Source organism: Musca vetustissima, unplaced genomic scaffold (genome assembly GCF_032173495.1).
Source record: "Musca vetustissima isolate MV318-11 ecotype Yass unplaced genomic scaffold, APGP_CSIRO_Mvet_v1 utg5924, whole genome shotgun sequence".
NCBI lineage: Eukaryota > Metazoa > Arthropoda > Insecta > Diptera > Muscidae > Musca > Musca vetustissima.
This window is the reverse complement of record NW_026879365.1, coordinates 21059-34283: the sequence shown is the minus strand read 5'-3', so window position 1 is coordinate 34283 and position 13225 is coordinate 21059. Positions and strand designations below refer to the sequence as shown.

The 13225-nt window shown below is 31.6% G+C and overlaps 1 protein-coding gene across 1 annotated transcript; it reads right to left on the bottom strand.

Annotated features, from left to right (window-relative positions):
* Nucleotides 1-6395: 6395 nt before the first annotated feature.
* Nucleotides 6396-7816, bottom strand: LOC133324267 (protein rhomboid). The gene is made up of 3 exons (XM_061533114.1): nucleotides 7472-7816; nucleotides 6934-7363; nucleotides 6396-6738 (listed from the first exon to the last, which is right to left on the bottom strand). The coding sequence occupies exons 1-3, from the start codon at nucleotides 7796-7798 to the stop codon at nucleotides 6413-6415; spliced, it is 1083 nt and encodes a 360-aa protein (XP_061389098.1). The 5' UTR covers nucleotides 7799-7816; the 3' UTR covers nucleotides 6396-6412.
* Nucleotides 7817-13225: the final 5409 nt, after the last annotated feature.

Genomic DNA, 13225 nt, shown 5'->3' with positions numbered 1-13225 from the left:
AGATTCTGAATCGAGTTCGTGTCCATTCAGGGTATCATGATTCTATGATCCATGCCCTTGATTAATATGTTTGAAACTAATAGTAATGGGAACATGTTGTTCCTTAATGTACCTGAAATGTTGCTATGCCACGGGAAATATCAAATCAGGCGGTTATATGCCTAATCGTTGTTCAATATCTTTGAACTTATAAACACCTCGCATATATCCGACACCAAAAATGTTTATCACAGTGTAATATACGAGATATGTTCTTTGCAAAAATCTATTATAAAGCTCTGCTGGAAAGAGAACAACAAACAAAAAACCAGCTATTTTATAAAAATTAGCGATGACGTATCGACTTGAAGGTTATACGAAAACCTCCGTCCGATGTTACCCATTCGTATTGAACATGCTAACTACCGATAACACTCAGGTTGGAAAACGGGTGTAAGAAATTCAACATACCGAAAATTGAACTGGAAATAATTATGGCGTTTTTTAACGCTAAGCTGTAGTGCAAAATTCCTGGAATGATGTTTTTTATTCACAGGAATTCGTTATGCCTAATTATAGCCAACTCTATTAGGAAATTCGGTCAATGTCTTTATAATACTTTATAATAAATGGGGTATTATGCTATATAGATGCTATATCAAAACTCGGACCTAATTAGATACTTTGTCGCAAAAATGTGTCTCTCCCCAATATCCCGGAAGTAGGAAGATTTTACACAACATGTGAAATTATGGAAGATTATATGGGTGCAACCCGCAAACTTGGACCAATATTGATAATTCTTTGTAAGGAGATTTTGGACTCACCAAATAAAACAACTAATTACAGCTGATTAGGTTGAAAAACGTGCCCAAATCCCCAGAGCATTCTATAATGTGGAGTTTCATTATATGGAACTTTTCGGAAGCTTGGGTAAATTTTGTTAGGAACATTTTCTACTCAGTGATCATCCAAAATGTAAAATTACAGCAAATACCGAATATTAAGGAGTTACCTGGATAATTGGGCCAATATTGATAATTTTATGAGATTTTCTGTTCAATAAGTATCCCCTATATTCAAAGCAATCCTGTTGAAAACCGTGCCCAAGATCTTCAAAATACCGAATGTTTAGGGCTACCATTATATGGGTGGTACACCGAAACATTTTCCAATATTGATAATATTTGGTATGGACAATTTCAGAGTACTATCTTAAAGATAACTTAATATTGGGCTATCGTTATGTGAATTATACATCAACAATATTGCTATGCAAGACAACGTTTGCCGGGCCGGCAATGTTGAATGTTGAAATGTTCGTGGAGCTCCAGGGAAGGTTTAAAAGGTGAGAAAAAGTCAAAAACCGCGAAAAATTTGCAAAAAGTATTTTGCAACATATTTGCATTTTCACGAATTTAGTATCGTGCTATTTGAATTGCAGCACATCGTAGTTGTTATTTTGAGATATTTTTGGCGAAAATCTGTAGCGTATCATTCCTTTAAGACTACATTTGTATTAAAACTTTTTTAGGATAATACAACAAATAATTGAGAAGTATATCATATCACACTCAGGTTGGAAAACGGGAATAAGAACTTCAACATACCGAAAATTGAACGGGAAATAATTATGACGTATTTCTAAAACGTTAATCTATAGTCCATAATTTCTGGGATGCTGTTTTTTATTCACAGAATTTTCTACTCGATGATCATCCAAAATATAAAATTACAGCCAAATACCAAATAACGTGGGCCAATATTGATAATTTTAAGTAAGGAGATTTTCTGCTCAAGAACTATCCCTTATATTGAATTAAAAGCTGTGCTATACCATTATATAGGCAGTAACCCGAAACATATGCCAATATTGATAATATTTGGTACGGACACTTTCTGCTCAATTACAACCAATTCTGTTGAAAAAATCGTTACAATTTCTCATATAGAAGGTACCGTTATATGGGGATACCCTAAATAGTGAACTAATATTGAACATTTTCAATACCAAATATCGTAGGAGTAGTAGCAATGTATGTGCAAATTTTAGAGCACTATCTTAAATCGTGGAGTGTAGCTTAATATTGGGCTATCTTGAATTATATTTGTGAATTATACATTAACAATAATGCTATGCAAGACAACGTTTGCCGGGCCCGCTAGTTAAAAAATAAATATGATGACATTATTTCTTCGAACCAAAAACAAATAATTTTCCTTAATATCTTGTTTTGTTGTCGCTATAATTTTGGTGTTTAGATTATGTCGATATATTTAAACTAATTTTTAGGTTGATACATGTCATTAATATAATGAAAATAATGACGTAATCTCCTATATGGTTATTATTTTTCTCATGTTTCGCCACAATTTTAAACTTTTTTTCTGCGATTTTTGTAATATATTCATATTTTACAAAGGAAGTAATATATATCAACGTTTTTGGTCGATATAATAAATGGCGTAATTTTATGTTTTTTTCTAATGCCCAAAATTAAAACCTCGATAACTTTTGCGCGCACCAACCAAAAATTTGATCGCGAACATCTTCGGAGTCAGGACATTTTTCTCTATATATGTACCAAAAATCATTGATGTAGTACGAAGACAAAAAAAACGAATTTTAGAAACTGGAATATTAACCCTTTCAGTGTCAAGAAAAAAATTTGTCGGAATAAAAATCTAAAATTTTGTATTTAAAATCATATAAAGGTATAGAGTTTAGAAAAAATAGCAATGCTCATTTTAACCATCGGACATTTTTGTCTGTCTTTCAGCAAAAACAAAACCATCAATAGTAACGGTACATAAGATAATCCAAATATCGCAAAGAAAGAGAGTAATTTTAAATGTCGAATATATTCGACAAAAACACTGAAAGGGTTAAGAAATTGGAAATATTGTCCATATACATGTAAAGATATTCAATATATATCAGCAAATTTATATAGATTCTAACGGAATTAATTTTTCTGTTGCAAAACTAATATTATTAAAAAAATGCCACCACCTGCGTTCGTCCATGCCCCCACATGTTTAGAATTTATTTATTATGTGTTTTCATTACGTATATTCATCCACATTTTAAGATATCCACCCTATGCCGGTACCTCCCAAAGTTTGGCCTTTTGGTGAGTTTTGACACGTTTTTCAACCGAATGTACTGTAATTTGGTATTTGGAACTCAAATGGAGTAGAACCAGTAAGGAAAGTAGTAAAGTCGGACTGGGCCGACTATATGATACCCTTCACCACTTTGGGTATATTCTACATATGTATCCGAAAAGACGTCGCCTTTTTGAAGGAATTTTGACATGAAATTGAACGAACTTAAATATGTTTATTATTTATGTCATTCTGGAATCTATGCTAAATTTCATTTCATTTGGGCATGTTTAGAGTCGTTTGCGCACAGTGGGACAGATTTGCATAAATCGATTTAAAGCAAACTTTACACACGCTATTCGGTATGCTGCACTGTTTAAAATTTAATCTCAATCAGACACCTATTGATTATTTGGTGTACAATTAACATAAATAAGTCGAAATTATATATGGAAGCTACGATATATCTATGTCTGAAACGAGAAGACTTAATCAATACGCTATGCCAAATTTCGTGCAAATCGAATGATTTTCAGAGACTTTGGTGCACCATTTACTTAAAATCGGACGAAACTATGTATGGAAGCTATATCTAAATCTGAACCGATTTTCACGAAACTTAGCACGCATCATTCTAGACTTAATTTAGTACGCTATACAGAAATTCATGCCAATCAAAAGATTAGTAGGGACTTTAGTGCACCATTTACCTAAAATCGGGCGTAACTATATATGGAAGCTATTTCTAAATCTGAACCGATTTTCACGAAACTTAGCACACGCCATTCCGTGCAAATCGAAAGATATATAGGGACTTTGGTACACCATTTACCTTAAATCGGTCGAAACTATATATGGGAGCTATATCTAAATCTTAGCCTATATTCTCGAAACTTAGCACACATCATTCTAGACCTAATTCAGTAGGCTATACCAAATTTCGTGCAAATCGAAAGATATACAGGGACCATTTGCATTAAATCGGACGAAACTATATATGGAAGCTATACCTAAATCGGAACCGATTTTCTCCAATTTCAATAGGGTTCGTCCTTGGGCCAAATAAGTGACATGTGCCAAATTTCATCAAAATCGGATCATAAATGCGACCAGTACATTGTTCACAAAAATATATGGACGGACAGACATGCATAAATCGACTTAAAAAGTGATTCTATGCTTATTCTCAAAAGGAACCATGGGTCTATCTTGATTATTTTTGCCTGTTACAAACATATGCTCAAAGACATAATACCCTGTACCACAGTGTGGTGAAGGGTATAAATAGGTTACCGACTTTTATCGGTATTATCGACTGTACTTTAGTTCTCATCGTGTATCAAATCTAAAAATACCGAGGTACTTTAAGTGTGCTGCTCATGATGGAGGGTATACAACTTCGGCTCCGCCAAACATAACGGCGTTTCAATTGTTTTTAAGTTATTTTGTGCAAAATATTACGTTCTTAAAGGAAATTCAACTCCATAAAAATTCAAATCCAGCTATAGTTGTGTAAGGATACACCCATTTGTATCCTTTTTTTGCTATACCCTTTATAGTATTCCCAAATAAAAAGGCAAAAAAGTTTTTGTTTTTTTTTTTTAATATTGATAACATTTTTGTTTTATTATTGTTTTTTATTTATTGTTTTTTATTTATTGTTTTTTTCTTTTTTTTAATTTTTTTGTTCGCAATTTTTGTTTTGTTTTTTTTTTCTTCTTTCCTGTTTCCTTTTATGGGGAGGAGGACAGGAGAACACATACATTCACTTATATATAACACAGAGTATTGTGGTTGTTGTTAGATTTGGAATAAATAATGAATGAGGGAGGTGGGTGGTGGCAGAAAGATGGTTTGACTTTACAATTTTTTTATAGCAACTGTCTATGGTTTAGTGGGTTTTGTTTTAGCTTTTTGTTTCTTTTTCTTTGTTTCAATGTGGTTGAGGAAATGAAAGAGGAGTCCAAAGAGAGATATTAAATATAAGTATTTTTTTTACAATGTAATTTGTTTTTGTTTGTAATTTTTGTAATATATAATTATTATTTTTTTGGCATTTAGTAAATATTCGTTTATATATATTTTACAGATTCTGTTGGGGGAGTGGCGGAGTACAGTAAAGTTTTGTTTTGAAACACTATTACAAAGAGAAATATTGGATTGGATTATTTTTGGATCATTTATAATAAAGTTTTTTGTTTTTTTTTTTTATTTTTTCTGCTATATAAATATTTGAACACGAAGACATTTTTTCGGGTTGTTTTGTTTTTCTTGTTAAATGTGTGAGTGTATGTATGTGTTGTTGTTGTTCTTGTTGTTTTGATGGAATTAAATTTTCTTTGGTTTTAATTTTTTTTGCTGTGTTGTTGTTTTATTTTCGTTTTTCTTTTCTTTTTTGTTTGTTTGTGAAATAATTAAAAAACCTGTTTTTAAATAATAAATAAAAAATTAAATAATAATTATAATAAAAACAATAATAATATTAATAATAAAAAAAATATTATATAAAAATAACATGCTTTTTGGGATTTCAAATACAACTTCGTTTCAAATACAACTTTGTTTTAGTGTTTTCTTTGTGGGGACTTTTTACAATGTTTTTTGTTTTTGTTTTTTTTATAAATAATAATACTTTGTGTGTTTGTGTGAATAGATGTGTTTGCTTTTGTTTCTTTTCTCAAATGAGTTTCTTTAGTTAAGTTAAGAGATTTTCTTAAGTTTTCTTTCGATTATTTGTAATAATACATAAAATGTTTAACAAATTTTCAAAAAATCAGTTTGACTAGTGGGTGTGTGCAATTTATTTTTTAGTTTTTCTTAATTTTTATTTTAGGATTGGTTTGCGCAAGGTCTGAGCGTTGTTGTTGTTGTTGGTTTCATTTTAATAAATAAATAAAAAATATTAACAAAACAAAAATAAGTTAAATTAATTTTACTTAACAGTTTCTTCTTCTTCATTTTTTCTTGTGTTGCTTAAAACAAAATTACAATAAATTATTTAATATTTGTTGTTTGTGTGAGTTATGTGTTTTTGTTTTTTTTTTTTAGTTTATAAAAAAATTAGAGTTGGTTTCTTTTTTGTTTTTATGAAGTAAATTCAGTCTTTGGTATTATCACAACATTTGTTTACACAATTCTTTCTTTATTTTTTAATGGGAGTGTAGTGTGGGGGAGGGGGAGATAATGGGGCCATTTTTGGTGTCTTTTTGCATTTTTAAAAGGCAAAAAGAGTTTTTTTTCAAATAATAGAAAGAATGGGCTGAGAATTAAGCGGGGGCAGGGATACGTTTCCAATGAGTGTGTGTCTGTGTGTGTGTGATTGTATTTATGATACGCCCAAATCGTGTAGCAAATGCTGTGTAATAACTTCACTTTGTTCTTCCATGAGTTGAGCGGTCACCGTATTTATCAAATTGAAGACAATTGCAAATACGGTGAATGCACAGTAGATACCGAGAGCCAACCACCAGATGAGATTTTCATAGTGGCGATGCTCGAAATTTTTTAGCACCAAAAGACCAATGGTCAGACCAGCCAAGGCACCGGTCAAATGGGCAATATATGAGACAGGAGGTGCCTCATTGTTGTTGCTGCTGCCGTTGTCAATGGCCAGATATTGTGTATAGAATGCATATCCCAGATCGCACAATACTAAAAATAGAAAGAAAATAAATAAATAAAATTAGTATTGTTTGACAATTTTTCTCAGATAATTAAATGAAAAAATCATAATATTTTTTGTATTAAATTTAAAAAAGAAAAATAACTTTATTTTGAATTAAAATATTTATGATTTTTTTTATTAAAATAAAATATATTTTTTGTTGATCGATCATTGAAACTTACCAAATATCACCACTGACAGCAATTGAGCTACAGCATATTTCATTTGGCCATAATTCAAGGTAATATTGGCCAAATGGGCTGCCAAAATGGCATATACGCCACCGCTGGCACCCACCAAATAGACTTCAGAGTCCACAACGCTCGTCCCCAGCGATCCGGCAAAGACGCCGGCAAAATAGATGACAGCTACACGGATCGAACCGTGCATTACCTCCAAGGGTATGCCATAGAATAGCTGGATGACCACATTGAAACCCAAATGGAACCAATTGGCATGCAGGAACATATAGGAAATGAAACGCCATACTTGTAGGCGGCGATCTGGACGATAGATGAACACCGAATCGGTGGGTATAGCCAGGGGTAAATCCAACGAATTGGCCATGGCGTCTTTGTGTACTGTCATAATGTCATAAACAAAGACGGCGATCTAAAATGAGAGGAAGAGAGAGGAAAAAATAAAATTAGTAAACTATTCCTTAATATGGAGCAAGAGAAAATAATGTAGCTTCTTAGCTATTTTGTGTGGGATACTTACTTCTAACAGCGAAATCATTAAAATAAAAATTGGCCAATTTTTACGTTGCTGATCGGCTTTAAAATAAACAGCTTCCAAATCGGCTGTGTTGTCATGCTTGTGCATTTGTGGCGCCCGCTGCATATACAAATGCTCCTGATGTTTGGTACAGCAGGTGGCACTGTTAACACTGCTATCCGTATCGTATGATGATGAGGATGACGACGATGTGCATGTTGCTGATGAGAATGTAATTGATTGTGGAATGTCTATGATAATCGATTCAAAGGTGGAATCCAATGAATTCTCCTCATGTGTAGTAGTTTGTGGTGTGTGTGTTTGAGCCATTTTGTATTTCAGGTCAAGTCTTTTTTCGTGTGTGTGTGTGTTAAACTGTAAAGATAAATTTGTTGAAAAAGGGAAATTAATTATTTTGCCAAAAGATGTAATAGACAGAAGAGAAAAACCAATTTTGTTTATAAGTTTATTTTTTGTTGGCCTTAAAGAGGAAATGCAGTTCGTTTTTATTTTGGTTTATAAAAATAAACTATTTATTTAACCTGAGGTTGGTTTGTTCTAAAAACAAAACTTTTTTTTTATTTACATGAAATAAATAAATTCATACATAAAACAGTTTTGTGTTGTTGCTTTTGGTTTTTGTTTACAAACCGACTAACCTAGTTTTTTGTTGTTGCTGCTGTTTGTAGATATAAAACACAAACTCCTGCGGTGCTTTCATTTGGTTTATGAGATTTTAATTGAATTGAAATTCTGTGTAGAAAAACAAAACAACAAAGCCAATCAAGTGAAGTAAAAAAAATGGCAAAACCACTAAACAATAAATACAGATAATATTTGTCAAAAAAATTGAAACCAAGGTCTGTGTTTTTTTTTGTCTAAATAATTCTTTCTTTGTGATTAGATGAGTAAAGAAAATTGTCAAAGCCATTATCATGATAATCAACATCATCATCATGTTTACAATCAGTGGCTGTCTCATTGTCTGTCAATAGCTCACAAAAAAAACTACAACAACAACGTCTCAAAATTATGTTTAATCGCATTCGTTTCAATTACAGTGACATTTACTAACAAAAACAAATCATTAAATTCCTATTATATTCACCACATGAACACGCATACTGGGCATTAAGAAGGAGAAGAAGCAGAAAAAAATAATGGCAAAAAATTATGAAAACCTTAGCAACCATTGAAGGTGGGGGGATTTTTTCAAAGGAATTTTTCAAAATCACAAAAAAAAGTTCACACAATATTTTTTTTTTGTCAAGCTTAACAACAACATTTACAATTTTGTGTCTTAGATTGTGTCACACATGAACATTCATAGTTGGTTTTATGCTTAAATTGGTTTTAATGACCAAGCAAGACTTGGCCAAGAAGACGGTGGGAAAATTAGGTTTTTTTATATTTTGTCCACATAAAGTTGTTAATAAACTTGTTGTCATGTGTGTCAACAATACACAATGTGATAAGAGACACATTAAAAAATGTAATTTCACAAAAAAAAATGAAATATTACAAAAAACATAAATAAATAAAAATATTAAAAAAAATAATTAAAAAAAATTATTCATTTTTAATATTTTTTATGAAAAATAAAATTTTTCTATTGGAACGGGAATTTTTAAAATTTTCCTAAAAATAATTTTTTTTCATTATATTTTTCAAATTTCATATTTTCATGTTTTTCATGCATCATTTTTTCCATTTTTGGTAAATAAATTCATTGCATGAACGATATTCAATTAAAAGAAGAACGCTAATAACTTTATTTATTAATTACGAAAAATTCATTTGAAATATTTTAATACAACGTTAGTTTCACATACATATCTGTGTGCATGTATGAATGAATGTATTTCATGCTGGCTGCCAATGGCTTTTTGGCGCTTTACGTGTTTTCGTTTGCAACATTTGCGAAATGTGTATGAAAATAACAAAAAAATAAAAAAAACCTCATAAACAATAGTTGAAACTGTAAAACAATTGCATGTGGCATGTATGTCTGTCCAAAACTTTCTGGTGTAAATCATAAAAACAAAATAAAATTGTTTTAATTTTTTTTTAATAAAAATGTTATTATTGATGATGAACACCACACTAAAAACAAAAATGAGCTAACTAAAATATTAATTTTACAAAAAAAAAGACAAAAAAAAATAATAATAATTGAAAAAAATATTTTTTATTACTTGTTTAAAAAGTAATTTTCAGTTTTTTATTTTTCATTTTTGTAACTTAAGTCATTTTGCCAAGCTAACTATGGAAAATCTAGGCTTTATTTGAAACCAAAAAAAAAAAAAAAAAAAAACTTGATAATATGTGCATAACTAATTGTGTGGCAGTTACAGGTGAATTAAAGTGAAATCTGCTTATTAGAAAATCTAAAGCAATTTTGAATTTGTTTCTTTGTAAGATTCAAAACTATTCGTTTTTTAAGGCCAATATTTTTTTTTTATAAAATTTTTCTTGCAACATTTTTGCTTGTTCCTCAAAACTTACCTTAATAATTATTGACAAAGAAATTCCTTTTGACTGGAGTTTTTTTAGTCCACTTGTCTCGTTGCGGTGTTTGTGTTTTGAGAGGGGGAATAATTCTTCAAAACAGCTGCTGTTTTTTGGTTTGTTCCTTGTGTTGTGTGTGCGTGCGTGCTGTTGTTGGTATTTGCTTGGTGGTGGTAATCCAGACTTGTTGTAAGCGACCAACAAAGAGTCTTCTTTTGGCTGGCTAAAAAAGCCCACAAAACTATAACTTTTTTTTTTGAAAAAAAACTTTGCGTTTTTCACGTTTATCACTTTGCTTTTGTGTTTTTCTTCCCTTCACTCTATGAGGGGCTTTTTGTTGACAAAATAGTATTTTATTTTTCTCTGATGCACTTCTGCTTCTCCTTGCGATTTTCGTTCAATTGTTATTGTTTTGCAATTAATCTGATTGAAAATGGTTCGTTTCTTTTGTTTCGGGCTTATTCTTTTTATTAATAAATGATTTGTTGTTGCTTTTGTTGTTTTAAACTTAAAATTCATTTTGAGCATGAAACAAAAAAATTCACTGCGTTTTTTCTAGGTGATGCACTTTTTTCACTTTTTGTTTCGAATTTTTTCAATCAGTTGTGCGTTTTTTTCTATTTTTCGTTGTTGTTTTTATTTTATTATTTTTTTTTCTATATCGATATGACATAAAAAAACTTTTTTTCAAACGTTGCTTAGTGATAGAATTTTATGTTGTTGTTGTTTTGCTGGAGCTAGTAATCCACAAAGTTTTGGGGGTTGGTTGGAGCATTGATAAAATAATTTTCTTGCTTTGGGGGTTGTGTTTTTTATACGAGTAATCTCATTGCTGCTTTCGTGTTGTTGGTTGTGTTTTAGTATAATCCACTTGTGTGTGTATGTTATTTGTAGGTAGGTAGATACGTTCTTGTTCTTGCCAACCACACCGTATTCTCTATTCCGTTTCAATTTCCACTCACTAAATACATCCTTCTACGTTCGCGTTCCGTACGCAACTAACACAGAATATAAAACTGCCGGTCTTGAAATACTTCTTTGAAAAGCAAATCTACATTGGCCAGATATGAGTGAGTGTGCCCAAGCAACCAACCAACACACAACATGATTGTTGTATCTTATAGATACAACCAAGCAAGCAAGCATGCACACACAGAGGCCAGCCATAATCCCCAGAACAACAGCTGTTCCATATGCTTTGCTGCTGCCCACACTAAATTGGTTGAAACAAACATACAACATGTTGCAGACGTCATCATTCGCCTGGTTGTTGTTATTGCATGTGTATGAGCGTGCGGGTTCTTACAACAGATTTCATTGAGAAAAAAACCAAACAAAGAGGCCAAACAATAGCAGATGTTTTCTTAATAACCCAAAAAACAAGATATCATCAAACCCACAAACATGTTGCGCATTGAATATACTGTTTGACACAACCTATAATAATAAATGATATGGTATGGCATGTGCATTAAGGTATTTTGTGTGTGTGTGCTTATTTTCATACAACCTTTCCTGCTTTTGGGGGAATCAAAACGGAAGCGGAATTTGGTTGGGTGTGTTGCACACAAAAACGATAAAACACAGCCATGGAGTGCCTGAAACATGTATGCCCAACAGCAGCAGCAACAACAACAAAAACATTTTACATAAAATTTTATTGCTAACTTGGTCGGTGTTGTGTCGGGTGTGTGAGCCTCAACAATGTTATGACTTTTTTCCAGTTTATGACTGAAAACAAACGGCAGAGACAGACGTTTTAATATAGCAACAACAACAACAACGACTACAACAACCATACCACCAACACTTAACTGGGGGAATTTTTGGTGTCTGTTTTATATTTTCTTTTACCTGCAGCTGTGTGTCATACAGGAAATACAGACATGAAGTAACTCTGCAAGAAGGTGATGGTGGTGTAGTGGTGGTGCATTCAAACAAACCAAAAATGAATGAAATTGAAGAACCATCGAACGGAGGAATACACGATGGATGGCTGGATGGATGGTACGTGCCACATGCATTTTAAACGCTAAAGTTGTTGTTGTTGTTCTGCTGCCACTTTTTTCTTGTTGAAAACAAGTTGAGAATTATTAAATAAGATATATATAAAAAAACAACAACAACTGCGCAACATTGAAAATCAATACAGAAATCAATTTCCAATAAAAATATTCTAATAAATAATTAAACACGAATTCATGTGTGTTCGAACCACAAACAAATCTCTTTACAATAATAAATCATAACTGGGTTCAGAAAAAAATATAATAATAATTACAATAATAACAAAAAATCCATAAATAGCTAATGGTAATTACAAATTCAAGACAATTTCTAGTTGTGTTTGTTTTATGATTAAGATCAGGAAATGGCCAATATATTTTTTTTGTAATTTATTTGTATTTTTTTCCAAAAACAGTTTTTTCTTAATTCCAAGAATATTTTATTGAAATATTAAAATTTGAAAAGTGAACACCTTACTGAGTCGGAGGCCGGAATATAATAAATTCGTGGTAATAAAGGTGGTCGAAAGCCTTGTTTACACCTTTGTCATTGAGCTATGATTCCAAAAATGTCAAAATGTACCAATCCCGCTAATATCGGTATATAACGATTTAGCCTGAGTTGGTGCAAACGGTATGAAGAAATCAGATTATATAGTATTTCATGGCATGCTTAGGGACGTTGACGTACCATAATTTTGGGCGATTTCATATAAATTATATTTAAAAGTAAACTAATTCGAAGAAAACCTGGCACACCCTGCAGCACAGCGCGCAAACAAACAACTCCTTAAAAATATATAAGGGAAATATATCTAAATCTGCTTAACGCTATGCCTAATTCGTGTCAATCGAACAAATTGTGGGCCTGTGGTCCAGCATTTACATAAAATCTGACGAAAATATATATGGGAGCTATATGTACATCGATTTTCACCAATTTCAATGTGGAACATTTTTTCCGTCATTACTATTCTATCCCGAATTTATTATTTTTATAAGAGGCGGGTGAACGATGAAAACATTTTATAAGCTAGACCTTATCTGACATAGGCTTATGTTTAGTTGGATATTTAGGGTCTTTTTCTTCATCACATAAATAGAGTTCTTTCAGATTTTATAGACGGTAACCAGTAGATATAAGTCTATAGCACACAGTTAGGATTTTGTTTCGAATGATATTTTTTTCGATAAAATCAATTTTATTCTACTCAAACAATTGACTTGATATTACACAGGTCAT